The following is a 25,051-nucleotide window of genomic DNA, read 5'->3' on the forward strand; positions in this document are numbered from 1 at the left end:
GCCTTGGAAAGGCTCTAAATCTCATACCAGCTCTCAAACCAGGACGTGTCCCTCAGGAAAACCAAGACAAGCTTCAGACTGACAGGCAGGCAGAGTTGGTGCCCTCAGAGCGCCCCCAACCCCGATCCCAAGCCAAGGGACTGCTGGTAACATCCTGCTCTCCTAGGCAGCTCACTTACAGGGAGCGCCACTATTAGCAGAGGGTACCGCCAGGGTAAGGGAGGCCTCGTACTGAGCTCGGGCTAACCCTGACTGGAGCCCCAGGCTGGCCCAGGCCACAAGCCTTTCCTCACAGGAGCGAGAGGCTGCAAGACAAATGTGAGCATTAGGACAGCACAGCTAAGGGGCACCACTGGGAGAAGGCAGAGCAGCCAATGGTACAGCCACCAGCATCACCATGGGGGCAGCTCTAGGTGAATAAACAGGAGGTGAGGGGAACCACAGAGCTCTATCCACTTTCTAGAGGCAAGCAGGTAGGCACACGTACACGTACACACACACACACACACACACACACACACACACACACACACACCCTCTACAACCCCACCACACCCATCTGCAGGACCTGACTGGGACCCTATGGGTGAAGAGGATCGTGTTTAGAAACTCTGAAAGGACAGACGGTAGGAGGGAAAGAAGCAGACAAAGGCATCCTCTACAAAAACACAACTAAAAATATAAATACAAGCTACCATTAACCCAGCAAAGCATCATACCCAGACATTCTACTATCCCATTTATTTTTCGTAATGCTATGAGGTAGGTGCCATTTTATCCCCACTTTACAGATAAGTAAACTGTAGCTCTGGGAGGTTAAGTTACTTCACACATCTTTGAAGGTAGTGTAGCTGGATTTAAACTCAGGCCTGTCTCACCCCAAGCTCTTAATATGATATTACGCTTAGCCTCAAGAAGCACCACATCCCGACATGGTTTCTTGACTATGGCAAATTTCACCCCCCCACCCCATGCCCACTACCCTGGACCTGACTTCTGACTCCACCTTTCTTCCCGCTCGGTGCCGAGGCAAGGCCCACTGCACATCCCAGTGGCTTTCTACTCCTTCCCTCCTGCAACGATCTTCCACCCGCTCTTCATGTCTTTGGGCCCCGGTCTCAGGGCCCCTGCCTGGTCTTAACAGCACCTCCAATCAGCTCCCACACCCAGCAGAGGCTGAGCTCCTGAGGCTGACCAAACGGACAGCTGGGCTGGGCTGACAGCTCTGGGGAGGGGCTGGGGGGGGGAATCCCCGAGGGGCTTCAGGACAAGCCAGGGAGACGGAAGCCAGAATGTGCCTCCCTCACACTTACTGGCTGAGGAGCAGAGAGAAGGCTGGGGCTGCATGCCTGCAGAGGGGGCTGTTCTGTCCCGGGAGCTCCGTCCTTCAGGCACCGAGCTGCCATTCCCAGTGCGGAGCGGGGCAGCTAGCCAGCCAGAGCAGGGCAGGGCAGGGCAAGGCAGAGCAGCCAAAACAAACAGAACAAGGCAGGTGAGCGAGCAAGCCGGACAGGACCCGAGCCCGTGGCACTGAGAGCCGGGGCAAGGCGACGCCTCGGGCTGCTGTGGACGCTGGACCACGTCCCACGCCGCCGCCTCTGCCACAGAGGCCTCCCAGCTGAGAGCCCCAGGAAGGGGCACAGACCTGGGTTTGTGGCTTCCAGAGGAGCCTGCGAACAGCCTGTACAAGTCCTGGGGAAGATGTCCTAGGGGGCAAGGCTACAAGGTCAAGAGCCCAGCAGTGAAGGAGGCGCTTACCCTGCCAGCATTGCCAGAAGTGAACTGATCTGACCTCAATCCCAGCAGCCCTGGAAGCACTGTTATTTACTGCCTTATACGTTTATGCTTTCTTTTTTCTTTTCCTTTTCCTTTTTTTTTTTTTTTGGTATTACCAGAGATTTGTTGCTCCCTTATCGCCGCTGGGCATGCTCTCTCAGCTCTGTCCTGTAACGTTCCTCCAACTTTTCTGAGGACCTGGCCTAAGGTCACTTACTGAAGGCAAAGGGAGCAATTCCAGGAGGCCAAACCAAAGAGCAGGACAGAGATTCCCAGCAGCCTGGCCTGCCATGCCTTCCCACACCCCCTGGCACTCTGGCCAGGCCCAAACTTAAGCTGGTGGTCTGCACAGGACCACTGGGACGGGGCCAAATGTGGTTCTGACTCCGTCACTCATACCAAAGCTTTGTGATAAGAGTGACCAACCCACCCCGACGTGTCCAGGACTGTCCTAGTTTTAAAACCGAAAGTTCCACATCCTGGAAATCACTTCAGTCCTGGGGAAATTGGGATGACTGGTCACCCTACTAATGGCTCATGACATCTATAGGCTGCTTCTGCAGGAACTCAAGATGTCCCTGTTCTGGGATATCACATCGCAGCAGCAACAGGAACAGTTCTCTGAGCCCTGGGCCTCAGGAACAGCCCTCGTTTAGCTATCCCAGACTTGGGGTCAAAGAAGAGAAGCCACTTGCCCAGCCCAGCAACAAGAGACAGGGCCTCATATCTTGGCCCATGGAAAGTAGCTTTTATGCCAAACTTTCTCCTGGCATATAAGGAGCCACCAATCTCAGTTCTGGGGACAGACAAGGCAGGTGCCCCACTGGAGCCTAGGTACCTGGGACACTGCTGGGGCCCCTTCCCCACCAAGGGCTAGCACCTACCTTTGAGGTCCTCATCTTCTGTGGTGGTGTTGCAGCTCTCTGTGGAGCCCTGCAGGCCAAAAAGAACAAGTTCCTATAAATGAGGGCCTTGGAAACCAGAGGAGCCAAGCAGAACAAAAGCAAGAGCATGTGCTCCTACGGGAGCTGCAAGGAGGAATCAGAAGGTTCTATTTCCACCCTTGCCATCCGACTCCTATGAAACTCTGGATTCCCAAACACCATCCTGAGTCTTCCCCAAGTCAGTAAATGTACCACTTATCCAGTTGTTCAGGCTAAAACCTAGAGTCATCTTCTAGGTTTGATTTTTATGCTGATTCTTTTCTTTCTCTCTTTCCCTCGTATCTCAATTATCTAAAACCAAATCTGTCAGTTCTACCTCCAAAATAAATTACGTGTCTTACCTCTTCTCCTCAAATGCACAGCTACAACCTCAGCCCAAGATGCCAACATCTGGCACCTGAACTACACAATAGCTGCCTGGTCTCCCTGCTTCCACACTTGCTTCCTCCCTAAAGTTCTTGCCCATAACACAGCCAGAGTGTAAATCAGATGCCATTACTCCCCTGCTAAGAGCCTCCAACAGCTTCTTATTGCTGCTGGAAAAAAAATGCAAACTCCTATCAAGTCCTACAGAGCAGGTCCTGTCTGCTCCTCCAGCTTCACCACCCTCCTGCTACTCTCCCCCTTGCTCACCACACCCTTAGCTCTGATTTCTTCTGTCCCGTATATGTGCCAAGCCCCTGCCCTTGCATTCCCTCTGTCCAGGGCACTCTGCCTCAGAGTCTGCCTGGTTGTCTCCTTCCAGTCTTTTAGTTTTTAGCTTAAATATCACCTCCTGAGGAAGGCCCTTCCCCGACCACTTAATTAAAGGCCCTGTTCGTTATCTATTTACTTTGCATCATTTCTTCATAGCACTTATCACTACTGGGTTTTACCTTATTTATTTGGTTTTTGGTTTATTATCTGCCTCCCCTACACCTGTGGAGAGGGATTTCGTCTCGTCACCTCTGTAAACCAGAGCCGTGGATGGTTTTGGGCTCAATAAGTATTTACTAATGGTAGTGAAAATACGGAGACAAGGTTATTGAGGTCATAAAGGAGTGAGGCAATGGGGAATGACTGCTCTAGGGTCTGACTGCCTCTGTTTTTCTAGCTAATGTTTACTCTCATTTAAACTTCACATGGAAGAAGATTCTAGTTTTATTATCCCCATTTTATAGATAAGGAAACTGAGGTGCAGCCTGGGAGAGTGACTGGTCCAGGCGTCCAGGGCCAGGATGCAAACTCAGGCCTCTCTGGCTCTAGAGCCTGAGCTCAGCATCACTAAGGTATGATGCCCTCCCTGGCAACAGAGTGATAAACAGGCATGTGCTACCCCCAGCCTAGACTCTGCAAATACCTTGGCCTTGAGGTGCAGCCTGTAGGCTGCCATCTGCAGGACGCTTAAACCCTGTGACCCAGCCCACCTGTTTCCTGCTGACCTGGAAAGCAGGAGACTGCTTCAGGAGCCACTTACCTTGATCCCATCTGTAGCGTTGTGGACCACAGTGGTTTGTGGCTCCTGTGAGGGAAGATGAAAATTACCCTCCTGACCTGGAGACAGACCTACAGCTCTTCCCTAAGGGACCCCACCCCTACCCCAGCACCCTCATACATTGACCCTATGATGACCACTGAGGTCTGCTCGCCAGCCATGCTCACAAGACAAAATATCCTGGCTCAACTGGGTCCCAGGCAGCTGGAAGCCCCAGATTTAGGGGACAGCACTGGCTGGTAAGGAGGAGAGGCCTGGCACTTAATGGAAGCAGGAACCGGGGAAGCCGAGGACAAGGGCCCCTGCTCCCGAACCCTGCTGAATCTGAGTGTCCTTTCTCCCATGGGACAAGTACACTGGAGGAGCTGTAGGCTTGAGGGCACAGGCTGGGCCCTGACAACAGTGTTCATCAAGGGGAGTGCAGGAGGCAGGGATGCTGGGAGAGTGGACTAAGGTCTCCCAGAAAGACCCAGGATGGCCCTCAGCAAGCTGAGCCCAGAGAGCCGCCTGCTTCACCCACCCTCTGCCTCTCCCAGAGTTCCTGTCCCTACAGCCCCACAGCAGGCAGCTCCAGAGGCCACAGGAAGTAGGAGGAGGGGCAGCACAATTCCCCCTCCCTCTCTCCCAGACACCCCCTGCTAACTCTAGTTAGTCACCAGCAGAGGGAGCTCTGAGAGCACACAGTGCCCCTGGCTGAGCCCAGAAAGAACTCGGACAGCATGGGGGCTCTCCAGGAACCCAGACACCCCAGCACCATCCAGAGGTGGGGGACCCCAGCCCCCCTTCCTATTCATTGCTTTGCAAAGGAGAGGCTGAGGCAGATTTTACAAGGAGGCCTCTAAGAACTGATGTACAGATCCCAAGAAAGCTCCTACCCTCTCCTTTTATAAGCAACTCACCTTCCCGGCCTCTGCAGCAGACCCACTGAGGGCCCAGCCTGGGGCTGGGAGGCTTAGCTGAGAGCCCTGATCACTCTCCCCCGCCAAGAGCAAAGAAGCAGGAGCAGCAGTTCTGCCATGCAGGAAGGAGCACGGCCAAGCACGACAGTGAGGGGGAAGGGGCCTATGGGGCAGTGCGCAAAGCAGCCTGCTCTACAGGGATGAGAAAGGAAAAGGGCCAAGGAGGCCTGGGAGGAAGCGGGAAGGAGGGGAGGCAGCCAGGGGCAGGGGCGGAGAAGCGGTAGTCAGGAGGTACCATGGCCGTCTGCAAGGGCGCGGGCTCTTGGGCTGGGCTTACGAGACTGTTTTTGTTGTTGCTCTGTGGCTGAGACAAGAAAACAGATGGTTTAGTTCCTCTAGAGTCACCAAAGCCGCCTGACTCCCAGACCTCCCTTGCACCGCCGGCCTGGCTCGGAGGAGCTAGGCCTGAGGTGGCCTCCATAACACTATGGGATGGGAGCAACGGTTGGAGAGATGATCAGAGGAGATTATTTGGAGGGACCCAGAGACCTAGCCCAGGAGGCATCCTCAAGGTGGGATGAGCCCGAAGACTTGTTTTAAAGCATCTCTCCAGAAATCTTTGCTGATGCCAGGTGCTATGTCACTGCACAATTATACTTCACACCCAAAGAAATTCAGGATCTTCTCACTTTATAGGGGGAAAGGAGTGTGGTTTATAAGAAAGCAGAGCAAAATTCAGAAACTCTGGGTCCCCTAACTGTGGGCAGTCCCCTGCTGCCCTTTCAACCTGCCACCTGCATTTCCTTCCCCTTACAACACCAGACTGAAGCCTGATCTGAAAAGAAGAGGAACAAGGAGAAGAAGAAAACCTGGCCTAGGAGATGGTGTCCAGAGAGGAAAGGGGCAGAATTTGGATACAAAATGCATCCACTGACCCTAGGGAGTAGAGACAGGGCTGTGCTGTTGGCCTTTCTGCAGGATCAATCTTCGACCTGGTCAGCTGGGAATGAGGGCAGAGCTCCAAGGAGTAGCAGGTGAATCCAGAACCCAGTCCCCAGGAAAGAGTAGGTTGCCCAGCATGCCAACATTCCCAACAGCAGACCACTGGGATATCTCCTTGCCTTTCAAAATATTACACTGAGTGGCACAGCAAGGGAGGGTGGGGGGAGGATAACGAGGAAGGAAGGAGGACGATCTCCAGGGCAGGGAGTCCTATTGATGCTCTGTGCCTCTTATAATCCCCTAACCAATACACTCAGTCTCACTGGGAGTGCCTGTGGAGTCGGTGGCCACTGATGAGCAGCCTGATGCCTGCAAATTCTTCAACAAGCAGAGAGACAAATGTACAGCTACCATCTCTGTGCAGGGCGCAAATGAGGGCACACTGGCAGCTAGGATGTGCTTCTTCTCTCCTAGAACACATACAGAAAGCCATCCAGACTGTCCTACTTCTTCTTGCCTGGAGGCCTCTTTTATGGCCCCTTGGACCAGACCTGAAGCTGTAACTTGCTATCAATGGTTGAGATGTCCCCAAACCCAGGGCTAGGCATGGAACCTCAAGCCAGGTACCTAAGTGCTATCAGACTCCGCTGAACTCTGCAGGCTGGAGAAGGGGGGCCCCAGGAGTAGAAAGGATGTGGATCTAATTTCACATGAACTCTGCTCTCTTCCATATCCCCCCCAGAAAAGAGCAGACCCCTCCTAGCTCAGCTGCTGATATGGACCTGTTTGGGGCTGATTGGACAAAGCTATTCTATTTGCAAAGCCCAGCTGAGACAAAGACCCTGGCAGGGGGCAAGGACTGCAAGGTGTCTGCAAAAACTGCCATATTTGCAGAGGGCTGGGATGTCACCCAGGTGGCCCCACCTCTGGCTTTAATAGATGGTTTCATAAGGATTCAGGCTGCTGTGTTCCCCTGGGTGTCCTGTGTCCCATGAGAAAGAATATGCGCTCTCTGCAGCCTTTCAGCTGTTGCTCCTGCGGGCAGGGTGGGAAGGACGAAACACCGGACACAGTGTGCTAATGGGCACTTGCACAGGGGAAAAGGCCAGGAGAGTGAGGCTCAGAGCCGAGAGCCTACAGCCGGCTCCTCCGCACACCACACAGAGGTCCGCTGGCTGCCAGTCTGTAGGAAACGGCTGCTTGTGCCCGGTGAGCAGGGCCTCTCCTCCTGAGCGACCGTGAGTGAGGGTCTCCCCCTGTGCTTGCCACCTGGCCCCGAATCCCTACCAGCTTCACATCCTGCCCTGGGCTGCTGGGGGCAGTCCAAGTGCTGCAGCAGGGAATGCCATACCACACATTCCAGTGCCCATTTCTTAGGCCGCTGGGCCACCTTGGGCAATGGCTCCCGCCTGGCAGGACAGGCCACACCTGCCCGCACAGCACAGACATGCAGTGAGGATGAGTGAAGCACACGCACATGGCAGAATGGGTTTGCGTGGCTGGCAGGCGGGCGCAGGCAGCATGGAGCGGGCGGATGGGTGGGCAGGCAAGGCTCACCATTAGGTGCACGCTGGAACTCGACTTCCTTTTCTGGACACACCACAGCAAAAGGGAAAGAGAAGGGGAAAGAGGAGGTAAGAAGAGAAGCACAGAGACGCTGCAGGTTAGTGCACCAGCATGGGCTCTGCCTCAGGAGAAAAGAGCAGAAGGAGGAGACCTGGAGTCCAGCACCAGAAGGGTTAAAACAGCATCTCGACAGACAGGCACACACCCCCCTCCAGACCCTGGGAGAGGAAGAACTCCTCTGCTGTCAGGTTCACAAACACAGATTGAGGATATTCTGAGGTGTCTCAGATTTGCTCAGAGAAACCTCTTAAAAGGAGATTAAATCACAAGTCTATGAGAGTAAGTAACATTTTGCTGCAAATTTATAGGTTTGGGCTTATCTAGCTCACCTACAGGATCATTTATTTTTCTCTCATTACTAGGTCTGCCTGAAATTCGAGTGAGCAGCTATCAGGCAAAGAGCAAAAGCTACTCTAGGTCATCCTGAGCTTTAAAACATTTGACTTCTGAACCTAGACTTTTTTTCACTGGACTCCTAAAACTCCTTTTCAGAGAAAGATGTTGAGCTTTTGAAAATCATCTGACAAATATTACATTTTGGCACTCATTTCTTTGTTGGTATGGTCATGCTCATTTATAAGATTTCAATGTTTTATTGCATTTTGTAATTAGGGGGCAATGGAAAAGCAGGCGTGCTGGTGATTAAAAGTGCAGTGATCTTATGGACACAAAGATGTAAACAACAGGGAATGCTGAAAGCAGGGATGCCTTAGTCTCAATTAGAAGCTCAAACACTTTATGTTCAGACATGAAACAAGAGCATAAAAATAAAGACCACAAGGAACACTAAAAATATATCTTGGAAGACTGTGTCTTAAAGGTGAAAGATAATTGAGGATTTTATCATTAGCTCGCTGGGAGACAGAAGTCCCCTAGGAACATGTCTGTGTGTCGTTTACTCACATATTCATCTAACGATAGCCAACAAATGCTTACTGAGGGCTATTCTAGGCATACTGAACACAGATAAATGTTCCTGCCCTCAAGAAGCTGACACTCTACTTGAGAAGACATTTTTGAGAATGTATTCTATTCAAAAGAAGGGGACTACAAGTATTTAAAAGAATGGTCCACAATTTAGAAATAGGTCTAAAGAAAAAGAAAGCCTAAATATAATAAGGCCTCTTGCTTTAGCCTTTTTTTTTTTTTAAATAAATTTATTTATTTTTGGCTGTGTTGGGCCTTTGTTGCTATGCACGGGCTTTCTCTAGGTGTGTCGAGCGGGGGTTGCTTTATTGTTGCGCTGCGCGGGCTTCTCATTGTGGTGGCTTCTGTTGCTGAGGAGCACAGGCTCTAGGCGTGCAGACTTCAGTAGTTGTGGCGCACGGGCTTAGTTGCTCCGCGGCATGTGGGATCTTCCTGGACCAGGGCTCGAACCCATGTCCCCTGCATTGGCAGGTGGATTCTTAACCACTGTGCCACCAGGGAAGTCCTAGCCTTTCATATATACCCACATATGAGATTTTACTTCCAAATTATCCAAAAAAAGGGAGTTGCTTTACATTCATATATATACTTCTCCCTTTATCCAACCAGAGTGGTAACACTTTGAAGGAAGGTCCTATCTGATTTGTCTTGGTAATCTCCATGGTTTCTAGCAAAATGTCTAAAAGTCAGCATACGATCAACAAATGTTTGCCAAGTTCAACTGGGTTTGTTGACTCTAGTTTTTCCCCAGGCTGAAGCAGAGTACAGGCTTCTAACTTGCCTGGAACTACAGCACTGAAAACTCTGCAGGGGCACAGACCAGGGCCAGTCTTGGAGTCAAAAGGCCATGCAGGTTGCTTTCACCCAGACCTTGCCTTAGGCAGGGTACTTTCTGCTATCTGCTTCAACTAATGGGGAGTAAGTTCCCAACTTGCTCCCAGCTGCCTCTCTTACTTAAACTGTCCTGCATGAAAACTTGAGATAATCCTTTCTACTCATGGGTTAGTTTCTACCAGGTGAGCAGGCTTCTTTCAATTTCTTTCTCCATCCCTTTAGGGTTTTGCCCTCAGCCATGCATAGCTGGCCTCCTCCTCTGGCAGCCTGCAGCACTGTTTAATTACCAGATCATTTTAAACAACCATACTTCACTTATGTTTAAAAATTAAATATTAAAAATTTTAAACCAGAAAAAGGTTCAAGCCTCCTTTCCACACTTAAACAAATATTCAAACGGTACTTAAGGAAAAAAATAGCATCTCTCTCTTCCTTTTCTTTTTCCTCCCTTCCTCCCTCCCTCCCTCCCTTCCTTCTTTCCTTTCTTCCTTCTTTTCCTTATTTCTCTCTCCTTTTCTTTGCTTCCTCGCTCTTTCTTTTAAGATTGGATGGTCATTCTGGCCTGGGACTAGTGGAACGCAGAAGTTGTCCTCAATTAGGGGCCCCTCAAGTCTTGTCCTCTTAAGTGGCTCTCACTCCTCCATAGACCCTGGGTCACTGGCATCTACCTTCATTCTTCATTCTGAAGTCCCCAAATTCAACTGCACAAGGTAGACTCACTGCTCAAACCAATGCTAATACCCGAGCATCTGTGAAAGCTTCTGAACAGCAAGAAAGAAATCTCCCTATGGACTTTAAGCAGAAGAAACTGGGTTGGGGGGCGGGGGCGGTGTGGTGGGCTGGGAAAGGAGGATGGGGTCTAAAAGAAAGATCCAGGATGTGACAGATCAGGATCTTCTGAGCGGCTTCACAGGCCTCCCTCATAACACAGGTTATCACCTTGACTTTCAAGAAGGCCCAGAAAAGCAAAACCCCGCATACCTTGCCTTGTCTTTTCCTTCCCCTTTTGCAGTACTTTCATCCAACCACGCTGTTCATTATTATATACTTGTTCCTGATTATAAAAGGACTGCAGCCACATTACAAGCAATTTGGAAAAGAGGGGAAAAAAACACCCATAATCCTATCACTGTTACCAATCTTTTGTATATGCAATTTGAACATATCATTGTAAGCTCTATACCAGTTTATGCCTTACTTTCTTTTAATGTCTTACTTAAAAAATAAATAGTATCTTAATTTTTATTCTGATTATCAAAGTAATATACGGTCTAGGTGAAAAATGTAGAAAATACAGAAAAATGTATGAAATAAAAGTTTCCCAAATTCCCATCACCCAGTGAAGTTACTATTAACACTTCAGTGGGTTTTCTCCCAGTTCTTTTTTTATTCACATATCATACACTGAATATAATCTAGAAGTACTTTTTTTTTTTTGCGGTACGTGAGCCTCTCACTGTCATGGCCTCTCCCGTTGCTGAGCACAGGCTCTGGACGCGCAGGCTCAGCGGCCATGGCTCACGGGCCCAGCTGCTCCGTGGCATGTGGGATCTTCCCGGACAGCGACATTAACCCGCGTCCCCTGCATAGGCAGGCGGACTCTCAACCACTGTGCCACCAGGGAAGCCCAGTACTTTTTTTTAAACAAAATTTAGACAGTACTGTATGTACTGCTTTATATCCCACTTTTTCCACATGAAACATTTCTGTCATTATATAGTCATAAAAATTAATAACTTTGTAATGGTCGATTAGATTTCCCATAATTATTTAGTCATTATCCTTTGGGCTTTTGATGTTTCCCATCTTCTCATGGTTATAAGTAATGTCATGCTGAACATCTTTCTGCTTTCAGTTTTTCCATATTTTGAGTGATTCCTTTAGGACAAATTCCCAGAAGTAGAACTAAAAGGTAAAACAGGAACATTTTTGTGTATTTTGACACACAGGCTGCTTTAGGAGGGGTCATTCCGACTTACACCACCATCACAAACTTAAGAGTCAAAAAATGGCACCTTGTTTCAACCTGCATCTCTCTGATATGAGGAGGCTAAACATCCACATTTGTTAACTCATTCTACTTCCTCTTTTCAGATTGTCAGTTCATCTTCTTTGACCATTTATCTGCTGGATTTTAGGGGGTATTCTTATTTATTAGAGAAAGCTCTTTTGTGTAAAAATATTAACTCATTCCATCACACCTGCTATGAATATTTTCTCCAACCTGTCTCTTGTTGGCCTTTGAATTTCGGTTGGTCATGCCCTTCTTAAACTCTTGCATCTTAGCTTCTGTTCCCACCTCTATATTCAAAGTCTTTTCTCAAGCATAAAACTCATTTATGGAGTACCTAATCAGGGTCAGAACCTGGGCTAGGTTCCCCACATACGTTCTCATTTAAAGCAATTTAACTACCGATTCTGGTTGCCTAGCCTGTATCCTTCTCAGCATTCCTGTAAGGGCTGGCATTGTTGCACACCTCTGTTCTTCCTCCACCTCTTTCTCCATTTCCTTTGCTAATTCCTCTTCTTCAAGCTCCTTAGTAACAGATAACCCTGAAATTCTGCCTTTCCTGGACTCATCAACATTTGTGTGCTTTGGATTCATATGGAGGAATGGGAGTGTTATTAAAATTCAGATTCTGCCTCCCGCCCAAAGCTTCCTGAATCTGAATTCCAGGCTGGACCCTGGAATCTGTGTATTTTAACTAGCTCCTTAGGCAAGTCTTACGTGGCTGTGCCTGAGGCCAGTATCTACAAAGTTCTGCCAGAAACTTACTCCTTAATGACACCTTTAACCCATCCTCTCACCATCTCAGCTGTCACTGCTTCATTTCAGGTCCTGTTTTGTGCAATCACTCTCTGCTTCCGTCATACAAAAGCTAATGGAGTTCCCAGAATCATTGTGCTGTTTCAAACTTGTGTATTCCCTTTGCCTGGAATGTCCTCTCCTCTCTGCTCCCCTCCTTAACTTGGCAAAATCCAACTAGTCCTTCAAACTCAGTTCCTCAGCCATCTCCTCTGAGAAAATTTGCTGTTCTGGCTCAGGTGCTCATCCCTCTGCTCCTCCAGCGCCTGCCTGGCACGTACCTCCCTCAGTGGACACGAGACTCACTCACGTGAGTGTCCCTCTGCACACCTCCCTGGGCTATCTCCCAGCACCTCTGAAGACCTCTCTGCCCAGATATTCACTTGTCTCTCGGTCTCAGTGTGGTCAAAACAAAACTTCTCTTCTCACCAAAACATTCCTTCACGACTACTCACATTTCTAGCAAAGATACCACCATTTCTTTCAATATTCAAGACACTTTGCCATTACCTTTGATGGACCCTTTTAAAATCTCCCGTATCTAATGGGAACTTCCTTTGCCACACCTCTCATCAGAGCTAATGTCTAATCAGAGCCCAGCACCCATGGGTAGAGTTGGACCAATGACCTACAGGCAGCACCTATTCCAAGTGGTTGGTCTGTGCTCCTCTGGTGGTCATTTTGAATATTAACCCCTTCTATTTCTCATCATCTTTTCTTCACCGTACACCCAGACTATAATAAATCCTAGTTGATACCTGGGTGTCCTGTGTCCCATGAGAAAGAATATGCGCTCCCTGCAGCCTTTCAGCTGTTCCTACCCTCTTCTATTCACCCTTACACACTTAGCCAAGTCTTTCGAAAACATCACTCTTAACCTTCCCTGCTCAGTGGTCTATGGTGTTTTCTGTGGTCTAACACACAAACCTCCAATTCCTCTGCTCAACCAGACCAATCCAGCTGTATTTTTTATATCCCTCTGCCAAACACCCCATGTTCCAGTTGGGCAGAGAACATCAATATGTATAATAGAACCCATAAAAATATTTTTTGTTGTTTTTAAGTTACAGAAAATACATTCTCATCTTAAAGAAAACACATGTGTACAAAGTAAAAAAACAAAATGTGTGTCTCCCCACCCTGCCTTCACCTCCAATCCCATTCTCTAGAGGCAATCACTGACTTGGTTCCAATCTTCCTACCTATTAGCTTTCTCCAATAAGTCTCTTCCCCAGAAGCTTCTTGGACTGAACCATCCCATGTAGGGTCCAGTGCCATATACCATTCAGGGCTTAGCTGATCCCAGATGTGTTCACTTTCCTTTTTAATTGACCCTGCAATTCTTGAGGCTGGATGAAACCTGCATCTCCTCTTATACCTCTTGTGCGCCTTTAGAACTGAATGTAGCACTGAGCCTCTGACAGGTACTTAATAAATACTTTGTAAAGATTGACTCTAGCTTCTCCTCCAGAAAAATATATGCAAAATCTCTCTCTAACTAGCCACCTTTTCCTAACCTGGCTCCACCATCGAGCTCACACCCCTGTAACTGAGGGGCTGCCAGTCAACCCCAGCTCCATGTCAGCAAGTGTGCGTGGAGCCCAAGCTCCCCTCCTTAGGGCAGAAGTACATGGAAGCAGGCATGCAGACAATGAGAGAAAGAGGAAGGGGTGGGGGAAGGGAAAGGGGCACACAGGTATATCTCAGCTGGGGACATAAGATCCTGGGGAAAGGTCTAATTTAAACTTTTGTTGGAACTTAAAGGTTTGCTTAATAATGGTTTGAAATTCTCCATGGTGTAAATTGGCAGGCTTCAAGATAGCATGAACTCCTATCCAATGCCCCAGCCCCAGGGCCCTTTCTGCCCCCAAAGCCTCTAAGAATACCTTGGCTGTGTGAGGACCCCTCTACCTTGGCCAAGCAGCACCCCCCACTAAGGCTTCTTGTTGGTCCCTATGGGCCCCTGTCTTGCCCTCATCCCCCAGGAAAAGTTCCCTCACCAAATGAAAATGAGCTGTGAGGTACCATGTCCCTGGCCTGTGTCTAAGGTGCCTATGCCTTGAGAAAGTTTGACGCTTTCACTCAATGGTATCTGAGCTGGGTTCTGGAAGTGCTTTGGAGATAAGAAAAAAGAACAAAAGGATAGTGGCTTCAGGTGCCAAGTCCTGTACCCTGAGTCAACCAGGCAAACTTTGCTTTCATTTGATTAAATCGGTTTGTGCTTTAAAAAGAAAAAAAGATTAACCAGTGACCTAAAAAACCCAGAGAGTCAAGCCCTGGAGATGAAACCTGTGTCTGGAAGTCACGTTCAGGATTCAGCTCTAGTAAACTATAGTTCGGATCACCTCCCCTGGGTCTTTCCAATCAAGCTAGGGTCAGGTGAAGCACGTATCCCTCTGCCCTCTCAGGCCAGTGGAACCTGCTGTTCTGAGCACAGAGGTTTCTGGTTTAAAGCAGAAAAGCAAGGATAGAAAGGTTCTTGGGGAAAGGGGGAACAAAGTGCCAAGGAGTCCCTTGGGAGTGACTGTTGGAAGAGAAAGGCCAGACCTTGGGCTGGAGGAGTGGAGACACCTACCTTGACACCGCCGTCCGACTTCTTGTTCAATAGGCTTTTGGCAGCTGTGAAAACAGAGAGAAAAATCAAGTCTCCTGTATTGTATCCTCTTCCCATCCTGAAGTCTGGCAGCTGGATCCGCAAGAGACTGATGTGTTTGACAAGGGGGCCAGGAGTCTCCTGAACCCCCTAGAAGAGGCCCTTCCTGATGCCCCAAAGCAAGAAGGGCATCTCAAGCAGCGTCAGACCCTCAGGGTGGCACCCCAGGATCTCCTCTGCCACGGAAGAGGGCTCAGCAGAAACAGGGACATTCCGCATTCAGGAGGAGAAACCACATTCAGTACTGGGGCTGCCTGGGCCATTGGGAACTCTGCCTTCAACAGCTTCCACCTAGGCCTGGAAGCAGAGTGCCAGGGTGAAAGGTGAGGGCTCCGTCCCTAGATGCCATGGAGATTCTCAGGACAGCCAAGCTGCAAGGATGCAAGACATCTCCTGAGTGTTCTCAAGAAACAAGAGTGTCACAGTTCATGAAGGAGACCAGACGTGAGGACAGACAGACACAGACACAGAGACTAGGACCACCTACAGGAAGGTTTTGCCAGGGGGTTGAAGCCTTGACTGGGCATGTCCTCACTGCCACCCTTTCCTCAGTCTACTCTCTGGACCCACTGAGCAGAAAGGACTGGGTAGAATAATGAGGTATTAAACAGATTCTAGCCAGGCACAGGGTGATGCTCAAGGCTGATGAGCTCCACATAGGAAGGCTGGTGATGCCTGTTCGCCACAAAGGTCACAGGAAAGTAGCAGACAGTGGATGGGAGATTCCAGGGAGATTGAATCAGTCCAACTGTCTGATCCACCTAGACTTCGATGGGTTTGCATCTTGGTTCTACTGCTTGCTAGCTGTGTGAGTTACTTAACCTCTCTGAACCTCAGTTTCTTTATCTATAAAATGGGATAATGGCATGAAAAGCACTAAGCAGAGTGCCTGGCACATAGCAAGAACTCAGCAGGTGTTAACTACTGTCACTATTGCTGCCATTCTTCCCTTCAGGTAGCCTTTCCTACCCAAGCTGGGTCTCCAGTGAGAATAAGGGTCCTTGCATCACAAGAATTCTGACCTCCAAAAATGGCCTTTGGTCCTATCTCCAGTTTATGCTGGGGTGATTTGAAACATTTTTAAAATGTGTTTACTACTATGCCTGACCACCGACGGTGTTAAGTGATTTACATACGTCAAACTTCTCTACTCTGACAGCCCATTAGAATCACTTGGGAGTTAGGGAAAAATGCTTATGCCTATCCCATGCCCTAGAGATTCTGATTTTATTTGTCTGGGGTGGGGTCTCAGCATCAGGATTTCTTTCTTAACAAGTTTTCTCATACAGGCAGGGTTGAGGGCCTTAGACATACATGATCTTAATCGTCACCATGTTATTTCTTAGCCCCATTGGAGAGCTGAGGAAACTAAGGTTGGGAGAGCTGATGTGACTTGCTCAGGGTGTGGCAGGGCTAGGATCCAAACTCAGGAGCGACTATCTGCACAGCTTCTGTACTCTACCGCATTTCAGACCCGAAGGCCGGCAAATGCCAGACTTCACAATTGTGAAGGGCGTGGCTTCCCCTTTGGGGTCGCCCACCTGTGCCGCTGAAGCCTAGTCTTCCGCTGTGGGCAGCTCAGCTCCGGACCACGCCAGGGCTGTCTCAGGCCACCTTGGCCGCAGCCCTCACAGGCAGGCCATGCTCTTGGGCGGGTGGCGTCGGGAGGAAAGCCTCCTGCTGCCCAGCTCCACGTCCCAGGCTATTGCCTCCTGAGAGTTGGCAAGCGCCCAGCATGCACGGCTGGTTAGGGGGCTCCGTAACACCGATGCGCTCGCAGATGCCAAGTTAGGTGGTCCGTCCGGCATGCCCATCTCAGCCCGCAAGCATGGGACTCGCCTCCCTGGTGAGCGGGCCTGGCATGCTGGCCCTCCTGGTGGGGTGGCAGGGAGCCGAGGCAGGCGGTCGGGGAGGACTCATGCCACGTACCTTGCCCGGCCAGGCCGGCGGCGCTCGCGGCAGGCGAGGCGGGGGCGGAGCTCTGCCTGCCAACTGAGGGGATACAGTCTCTGAGTGCACAGAGCTGCCGCAAAGCCACGGGGGCCAGTCAGCAGCGAGCATGCCCCAGCGCGAGGCACAGGAACCCGCTGCCGCTGTGCACGGCAGGGTCCGGGCAGCGTGGCCAAGCCGGCCGAGCTGGGGGAGCAGAGGTGCCGGGGGCAGGCTGGTGAGCAGGTGCAGCCAGCCCTGCAGCAGTCTGGGAACCTGAGAGAACCGGGCTCGGACAGGGCGTGGGGGATCCCGCAGCTCCACCTGTCCCACGACCACCTCTGGTGAGGGTCTGCAGGTCAAAGCCTGACTTGGCAAGGGGCGGTGTCCCTTCCGAGGCAGACCAGCCCTAGCGTAAGGCTGTCAGGAAACTGAGCCTCATCTGCAAACCTTCCTCCCCAGGGAACCTAAAGGAGGACATTTTCAGAGGGCAGCCCTTTCCTCTGGCCGCATTCCAAACAGTAGAGAGACTGGCACTCGGGGCCCAGGGAGGGTCCGTGGCCCTTGTGCAGCCAGTTCACTGATGTTCCACGGCCCCCAACTCCTCAGAGACACCCGTCACTTTCCCTCTTCAAGACAGGTGGCCAGGAGAGGCTGCATTTCAGAGTTCCAAAGGTGTAGGTGCCCCAAAAATGAGTGCCCAGAAAGTAAACAAAGGCCGCTTAAGCAATACATTCTAGAAGCCCCGATTGCACCACAAGCCAACCTGCTAGAATCCAGGGATAAGCTGAACCTTCTATTTGGGATCAACTCAGAAAACAGCCTCACTTGTTCCTAAAGAAGCACACAAATGCCCTTCCTTCTTGATTATACTTCTCAACACCTCTTCCTACAGAAGCTTCTGGAGACTGGCTCTGTCTTCACCTGTCCCAGAGTCAGGGCAGAAGAGGTCATCCTGGAATGCTTGCAGCATTCCTTTTTGTTTGTTTGTTTTTTTGCCTCCTGCGCCAGGGCAAAGTGAGTGCCACGGCCAGACAAAGTCTGGGCAGCAAGGACAGGAGGCTCTTTAGGGATCAGTGAAGGTGCTGTGTTGTAACAGAGAGACTGAGTTCCTGAAACCAGGACACCAATTTCATGAAATGGACGGGGAGAGGCTGATGCAGAGGCCGGAGGCCACGGGATGGGGCACATGCTATTGATTTCCTAGCAGCCTGTTTCACATCTCTTCCACTCAGAGAGAGAAGAGATCACCTCATTCTAGGCACATATCTGCCCTTGAGCGTCCTCTAGAAAGGCTTTCTTAAACCCAGAAAGTAGAAGGTGCAAGTAATTAGAGGACCAGAGGCCTGATGTGGGACAACAGCTCCACCTCTGCAGGAGGTGGCCCACTGTGCCCTCCTGTTCCCACTTGTGAGGTGAATCCAGAACACAAGATCGAGCCCCAACTAGGGTCACAGGGGATGGGCCTGAGGGGGACACTCTCCCAGCTTACTCTCCAGTCCTGACCCTCCAGGGCCCTGTGGCTCTCACTCAGGCTAGAGCTCATGAAGTCCCAGAGCCAGGGCTGGAGGTTACCGGGAACCAGTACAGCCAAGCCCGTGGACTCAAGCTCAAGGGAGCAATCTCTGCCCAGGCAGCTGCCCACCTGAGCCTCCCACACAACCCCCCCACCGCCATGGCTGTGTAGAAGGAAAGCAAGGGAGGGAGTCTGGTTATGAGAATGAGAAGGGGGTCTTGAACCAAAACAGTGGGGCTGGGGGTTAGGGGGAGGGAAGATCAGGGGAAAAGGCAAACTGGGAAGAAACCTTTCTGTCTTAAGTCCCGTCATTAATCTTTTCCTCACAGAAAAGCCACTGTGCTTCCCAAGTGAGGGCAAACAATGATGAGGGTGGGGGGAGGGGGAAGGTGGAATGTCTTGCATCTTAAAAAGAAATGTCAAGTGTGATTTACAAATTACTGGTCCCAACTCTCCCAATTCCTCACGCAACATTAAGCAAATTCCTTTCCCTCCATCCTGCTGGTCTCTATTTCTTCACTTTTACAGTTGGTACAAAAGAGAATATTTTAAGCACAGTCCCTGTAAAAGGTTTAAACATCTGGAATAATTTCTATCAGTCATCTCCACTTGGACACAACGATGTAGTGATCGTCCCAGTCAGCCAATTAATGGTGGTGTCTGGGAAGATTCACTACATCTCATCTCCTTCTTTTTCCCAGCACATCCTCCAATGCCCTTGAGACTGGCTAAAATCTTAAAGTGCTGAGAGTCTTCAGAGAATTAAGAATACCCAGGGACAAGGTAAATGGAAGACCGGGCAGACTACTCCTTGGGAGGTTCTAGGGAATACAGTTCATAAACCTGAAGTCAAGTAAAGCCCCCCAGAATTTCAGGTTACAAAACTCAGCTGCAGCAGCCCCTCCAAACAGGATCCTCATCATCTTGGTCAAGGTGTTGCCTGAGACACCCAGTGTCAGGATGGCATGGTATATAGCAACAGCCCATTCTGACCCACTCACCTCGTAGAGTTAAAGTGCACAGCTGAAAACATACCTGAAAAGTTCCTGGAGACAAGCATGGTCGTGAGGATGGCACCCTGGGGAAAGAAGAGGGTCCTGTGAATTCCATCAGGCTCTAGAAAAGCACAGTCTGTTCTCAGGCAGAGGGCAGCTGCTGGCTAGGGGCTCCCAATGAGTACAACCTTCATAGCTCAGCTCCAGCCAGGAGGGGAGCTTCCTTCTGTGATGGGGCAGGGGGTGCACGGCTGAAAGGTATGATTTCAGGATGCTGGCAGCCTGGCTCGGAAGGCTAGACTCACCTTCAGTTTTCTCCGGGCATTGAACTTGCGTAGGCACTCCACGGTCTCTTGACGATGCATCATAGATGCCACTGTGGACCGTTGCTGGAAGCCAAATAGACAGGCCTGTGAGCCCCCCACCGGATCCTAGGCCCCTCACCATAGTCCCAGCACCGGTGGCCATGTGCTCAGCCGCCCCAGAGTTGCTCTGAAGATAAGATGAGGTCACAGATGTGAAAATGCTTTTACAATAAAAGCACTACCCCAAAATCAAGGTTATGTAAGGACAATAATCTGGACATGAAAACACCACCGGTAATTGATGCTGGATGAAGGTGCCCAAGAGAGCATTCTAATCTTCCTTGGGAGATGGAGGCTATGGAACGGGAGAGTATTTTGTGTGTTGTGATCCTCATGCAGTTATTCCTTCAGCAACTATTTAGTGGGCACCTACTGCGCTCCAGATTCTGGGCAGTGAGAGAACAGAAAGGGTTCCTGCTCTCCAGAGAGAACACTCATTCCTTCTAAGAGTTCCTCTCAACAACCATCCCACTCGCCAACAAGGTCTTAAATGAAGCTGTGATCTGAGAAGCTAAGGATCTTTACCTTGAAGCATTAATTCTTTTCACCGTTTTGGATGGGAATTTTTCTTCAATGTATTACTGCTAACTTCCTCCTTAAACAGAGTCCCCTGAACATGATTTACATTTCCCTGATGACTCAGGGTCAGCAAGACAAGCATCAATGATTACATATCCTAATACAGAGATGTTCTCAGGGTCTGCTGAGATATATAGGAGGATGGAGGGTGGGGTCCACAAACACGACCCCAGAACATAATGCTTCTGCAGTTCCTGAGTACCCATTTTAAGTGGCTCATCCCCTCACTCTGCTGTTGTTACCTTGGCTAGCCTGCTAAAAAAATAAATCCTACAACATGCAGCCTGGTGCCCACACCCCCACAGGGCCACCCTGCCTTCCTTCCCCTCTGGCCGCTCCCTTTCCTAGTTCCCGAAGCAACTCTCCCAACCTTATCTACCTTCCCCAGATCTCATATTTCACCTCCTCCTCCAAAGTGTAAACTTCTCCACAAAGTGAAATGAGAGATCATCAAGCAAGAACTTCAACTTCAGCCTTCTAACCACAAGCTGATTTTCACACCCCTGCAACCTAATCCCAGGTCTCAGAAGCATCATCCCTCATGTGCTGACCCCTTGACCTGGGCTCAGGAGTCCCTCTCTCATTGTGCTATCCAAACACTGGTTCCTCAATTAGCCAATATTTTTAACCCCTTATATTCTGGATTATATTCTTCTCTGTAGTCTACACAATACAGTCAAGCGCAAGATTTTAAAAACTCCCCTGACTCATCCATCTTCTCTAACTAGTACCATGTCTTTCTCTCTTCACCCTCATTCCCTCCTCACCTCACTGTAAACAGGCTTCAGTCTCTCTCCCTCCACTGCCTCTATCAGTGAAATAATGAAACAATGCTTCTAATTGGTCAGAGCCAACAGGCTCTCTTCTGTCTTTATCATGGACTCTCTGAAGCATCTGATTACAGAACCTCCCTTCCTGAGACCTCCTGTTTCTTAGGATCTCCTGATCCTCCTTCTCCCATGGAAATTCTCATTCTCAGTCTCCTTTGCCGGCTCCTCCAACTTTCCCTGGCGCTAAATGCTGGTGGCCATCTCTTCTCTTACAACAGCCCACAGTAAGAATTCAATCAGGGGCTTCCCTGGTGGCGCAGTGGTAAAGAATCCACCTGCCAATGCAGGGGATACTGGTTCGAGCCCTGGTCCGGGAAGATCCCACATGCCGCTGAGCAACTAAGCCCGTGCGCCACAACTACTGAGCCTGCGCTCTAGAGCCCGCGTGCTGCAACTACTGAGCCTGTGCGCCTAGAGCCCGTGCTCCACAAGAGAGGCCACTGCAATGAGAAGCCCGCGCACCGCAACAAAGAATAGCCCCCGTTTGCTGCAACTAGAGAAAGCCCGCGCGAAGCAATGAAGACCCAACACAGCCAAAAAAAAAAACCCCCCCAAAACAAAAAAAGGAATTCAATCAGCATAGAAACAATCCCATCTATTTTTATAGCCCCAACACCACCCAAATGACTACAACCTATATTTCCAATTTTTAACTTCTTTTCCATATTTCTAACTACCCACTGGATATCTCCAGCCAGAGGTCCTCAAACACCACACTTAACATGTAGGAAACTAAAATCATCATCTTTTCTCACAAACAGGTTCCTCCTCTGGGTTTCCTCTGGGTCAGTGAATGGTACAACCCTCCACTCAGTTACCAATTCAAAACCTGGCAGTCCTCATAGATCCCACTCTCTCCTTCACTTCCCAAATCCAGCTGGTCACTAAATCCTTTTCATTCTATGTCCCAAACATCTCTCAGATGTGTCCACTCCTTGCCATACCGCCCACTCTCCTATTATTACCCTTAGCCGAGACCTCATCTGGACTTGCTTAGATAGTCACGACAGCTTCCTGAGCTCTCTGCCCCTGCCTCTTTCCTCTTCAATTCCATTTTCTACACAGCTTCCAAACTGATCTTTCTTAATTAACTGCATACTTCATTCCCTCTTTAAAACCCTTAAATGGTTCCCTGTGCTTTCAGAGTAAAATCCAAACTCCTTAGGCAGAAACCTGTATGTCCTGGAATCTTTTTGGCTTCAGTCTCTTGTATTCCTGTAGTCCTACGTTCATCTACAACCAAACGACTTAATATTCCTTAAACTCGCCACAATTTCCCCATGGCCTCTCACCTTGGCCCTTGCTAACCTCTGTCTGCAGGTTATCATCCTGGGGAACTCCCAGTCATCTGCCAAGAACCAGGACAGAGCCCACCTCCTCCATGCCTTTAGCAATCCCACTGCCCACCAGAGACGGCAGGAGCTCCTACATACTCATTAGCTTCTTTTACGTACTTGTCACATTGCAGAGTGGTTGCCTGCTTGAGTGCCTGTCTCCCAAGATAATCTTTGAGATGTGTGAGGGAAGGCACCATGCCTTATTCATCTCTGTATCTACAGCACCCACACAGGGACCAGCATCAAAGAGGCATTCAGTAAACACGGGAAAGAACAAATACATAAATGCATCGTAGCTGTCAGAAGGCCTAACAAGAGGCAGACCCTCTTGTTTGAAAAAAGATATTTCAGCCCGATAGAATTGTACACGAAAACAGAATATGCTGACCCACAATGATAGCCCTGGGGGCTTCTCCTAGGGCGAGATTTATGACTGAACTTCAGGAGGCTCTTTTTCATTGCTCAGAGGCCCCTTCTGTTTATTTGCTGGGTCTTGGTCACATTTCCATTAGAGTTGTCTAAGAGCTGAGATCCGAATAGGCACTCTAGGCATGGCAATTCACTTTGAGTTCTGCCAGCTGCTTTCCCTCATCAACTAGAGTCTGCAAGGGTCAACCTAAGCCCTCATTCAAGATCAAAGCTAGGGACTTCCCTGGTGGCGCAGTGGTTAAGAATCCGCCTGCCAATGCAGGAGACTCGGGTTCAAGCCCTAGTCCGGGAAGATCCCACATGCCGCGGAGCAACTAAGCCCGTGCACCACAACTACTGAGCCTGCGCTCTAGAGCCCGTGCTCTGCAACAAGAGAAGCCACTGCAATGAGAAGCCCGCACACCTCAACGAAGAGTAGCCCCAGCTAGAGAAAGCCCACGCGCAGCAAAGAAGACCCAAAGCAGCCAAAAATAAATAAATAAATAATTTTAAAAAAAATAAATAAAAAAAATAAAAATAAAAATAAAAAAAAAAAAAGATCAAAGCTAAACCACACCTGACAAGTGAGTGGGGGAGAGACAGAGTCCAGTTAGTCCCAATCGCCTCCCCAACTCCTCCTGATGACACTTGCTGCCCCTGGGCCCCATCCAGTGCCCCCTCCCCTCTGCTGGGTCTTAGCTCAGGGCCCAAAATGATTATTCTCTATTCGTAAGAAGGAGGGTAAAGACAGTACTATGGGCACATTGAAAGCTGACATCCCTGATCTCCTTGATCTCGGTGGAAGACACTTACACAGACCCATGGATGCTTGAGAGCCTGGTCAGCTGTGATACGCTTTGCAGGGTTTATGGTCAGCATCTGGTTGATCAAGTTCTTGGCTTCAGGAGTCACCGTGTCCCACTCTGGTGATGGGAACTAAGGAGCGGGAACAAGAGAAGGAGGGATATGAAATTTGTGAGCCTCATACCCCCTATAATTGGGGTACTCTGTGTTACCTAAAGCTGCCCAGCAGGGTGTGGGAAAGCCCTGGGGTATCCCAGGATCAGGGTCAACTTAAAGACCGGGAAAGGAAAACAGAACAATCATGGTTAGAATGCCAGAATATCAGACCGGGAGACTCTGACATCTTCTGGTTCAACTCCATCTCTCTACTAGGAGGAATCAGGTGTTCAGCGCTGTGCCGAAGGCCCCACTGCAGTGGGAGAGCCACCAGACTTCTCATCCCTATGTCCTGCAGCACACCACACAGCCACATCATTCTTTGCAAATAACACACCAAAGGGCTTCCGTGGACTCCGTGACTTTACAGCTACCAAAAATGGCTGTGCAAAAAAGCTGCTCCCTGGGACAGGTGGTGTCAAGAACTGAGGCCTATATGCCATGTGCATCCCTGGGTCTTCGAAGTCCCTGACACTCCCTGTACCCTGTGACACACTCAACACGCCCCTTCCCCTGGTCAGAGCCTGAGGGGCAGGAACAAACAGGTCCTTACATCATAGGCTCCAGCCTTGATCTGCTGGTACAGCTTGTGCTGATCCTCATCCCAGAAGGGAGGGTAGCCCACCAGGAGGATATACAGGATGACCCCTACAAGACAGGACACAGGTCACTGGGGTCAGTCACCTGCTTTGCTGAGGAACCAAGAAAAGCCACACAGGGCTCAGAGCCACCCAGAAAGTCAAGGCCATACCAGAAGGAGAAGTGAATGGCAGCCAATAATGCTGTACCACTATGCTTCACTCCCCACGTCACCAAGCCGCGTCCGGGATTTCTTTAGGCACAACCCACCTGCTAAGGCATGGGCAAATCCCTCTTCAAGAAGGATGCAACGTCATCTAGGAAATACTTGGGGAGAAGGGTGTGATGGAAACAGCCATCCCGGGGACACTAGAGCAAACACCGTGAGCTCACATATACCAGACGCCTGTGGGACCCACAAGGAAGAGCAATGCCTCTTTCTTGCCATCGCTGGAAGTCGAGGGCCCTTAACACCAAAAAGCTGAGTGTGTGGAATGGGCTTACCGCAGGCCCAGATATCCACAGGTTTTCCATAGGGATCTTTCCTCAAGACCTCAGGGGACAAGTAACCTGGGGTGCCAGCAAAACCTGTAGTGGAAGAGACAGCGGAGGCACACTGAACCCACTTTCTCTTTCATTAAACCCACATTAGCAATTTCCCCCAAGTCCCTT

General features: G+C 49.9%; 1 protein-coding gene across 32 annotated transcripts in view; it reads right to left on the bottom strand.

Moving 5' to 3' along the window:
* CAMK2G (calcium/calmodulin dependent protein kinase II gamma) overlaps positions 1 to 25,051 on the bottom strand; it is a 54,555-nt gene that overhangs the window by 5,580 nt on the left and 23,924 nt on the right. For 7 of the 32 annotated variants that reach the window (XR_004346097.1, XR_004346108.1, XR_004346096.1 and 4 more), the window contains 11 exons: positions 24,884 to 24,967; positions 24,354 to 24,448; positions 23,654 to 23,776; positions 19,627 to 19,710; positions 19,362 to 19,404; positions 16,811 to 16,873; positions 14,804 to 14,847; positions 5,389 to 5,457; positions 4,177 to 4,221; positions 2,661 to 2,709; positions 1,314 to 1,427 (listed from right to left, as the gene is read on the bottom strand). Coding sequence is in view for 17 of the 32 variants with exons in the window: in XM_032607555.1 (XP_032463446.1) it covers positions 1,314 to 1,427; positions 2,661 to 2,709; positions 4,177 to 4,221; positions 5,389 to 5,457; positions 14,804 to 14,847; positions 16,811 to 16,873; positions 19,362 to 19,404; positions 19,627 to 19,710; positions 23,654 to 23,776; positions 24,354 to 24,448; positions 24,884 to 24,967 (813 nt within the window). In the remaining 15 variants the exon portion in view is untranslated. The remainder of the gene's footprint in view (positions 1 to 1,313; positions 1,428 to 2,660; positions 2,710 to 4,176; positions 4,222 to 5,388; positions 5,458 to 14,803; positions 14,848 to 16,810; positions 16,874 to 19,361; positions 19,405 to 19,626; positions 19,711 to 23,653; positions 23,777 to 24,353; positions 24,449 to 24,883; positions 24,968 to 25,051) is intronic. The other 25 variants (XR_004346098.1, XR_004346100.1, XM_032607557.1 and 22 more) reach the window with 11 other exon arrangements.

This window comes from Phocoena sinus, chromosome 16, assembly GCF_008692025.1.
Source record: "Phocoena sinus isolate mPhoSin1 chromosome 16, mPhoSin1.pri, whole genome shotgun sequence".
NCBI lineage: Eukaryota > Metazoa > Chordata > Mammalia > Artiodactyla > Phocoenidae > Phocoena > Phocoena sinus.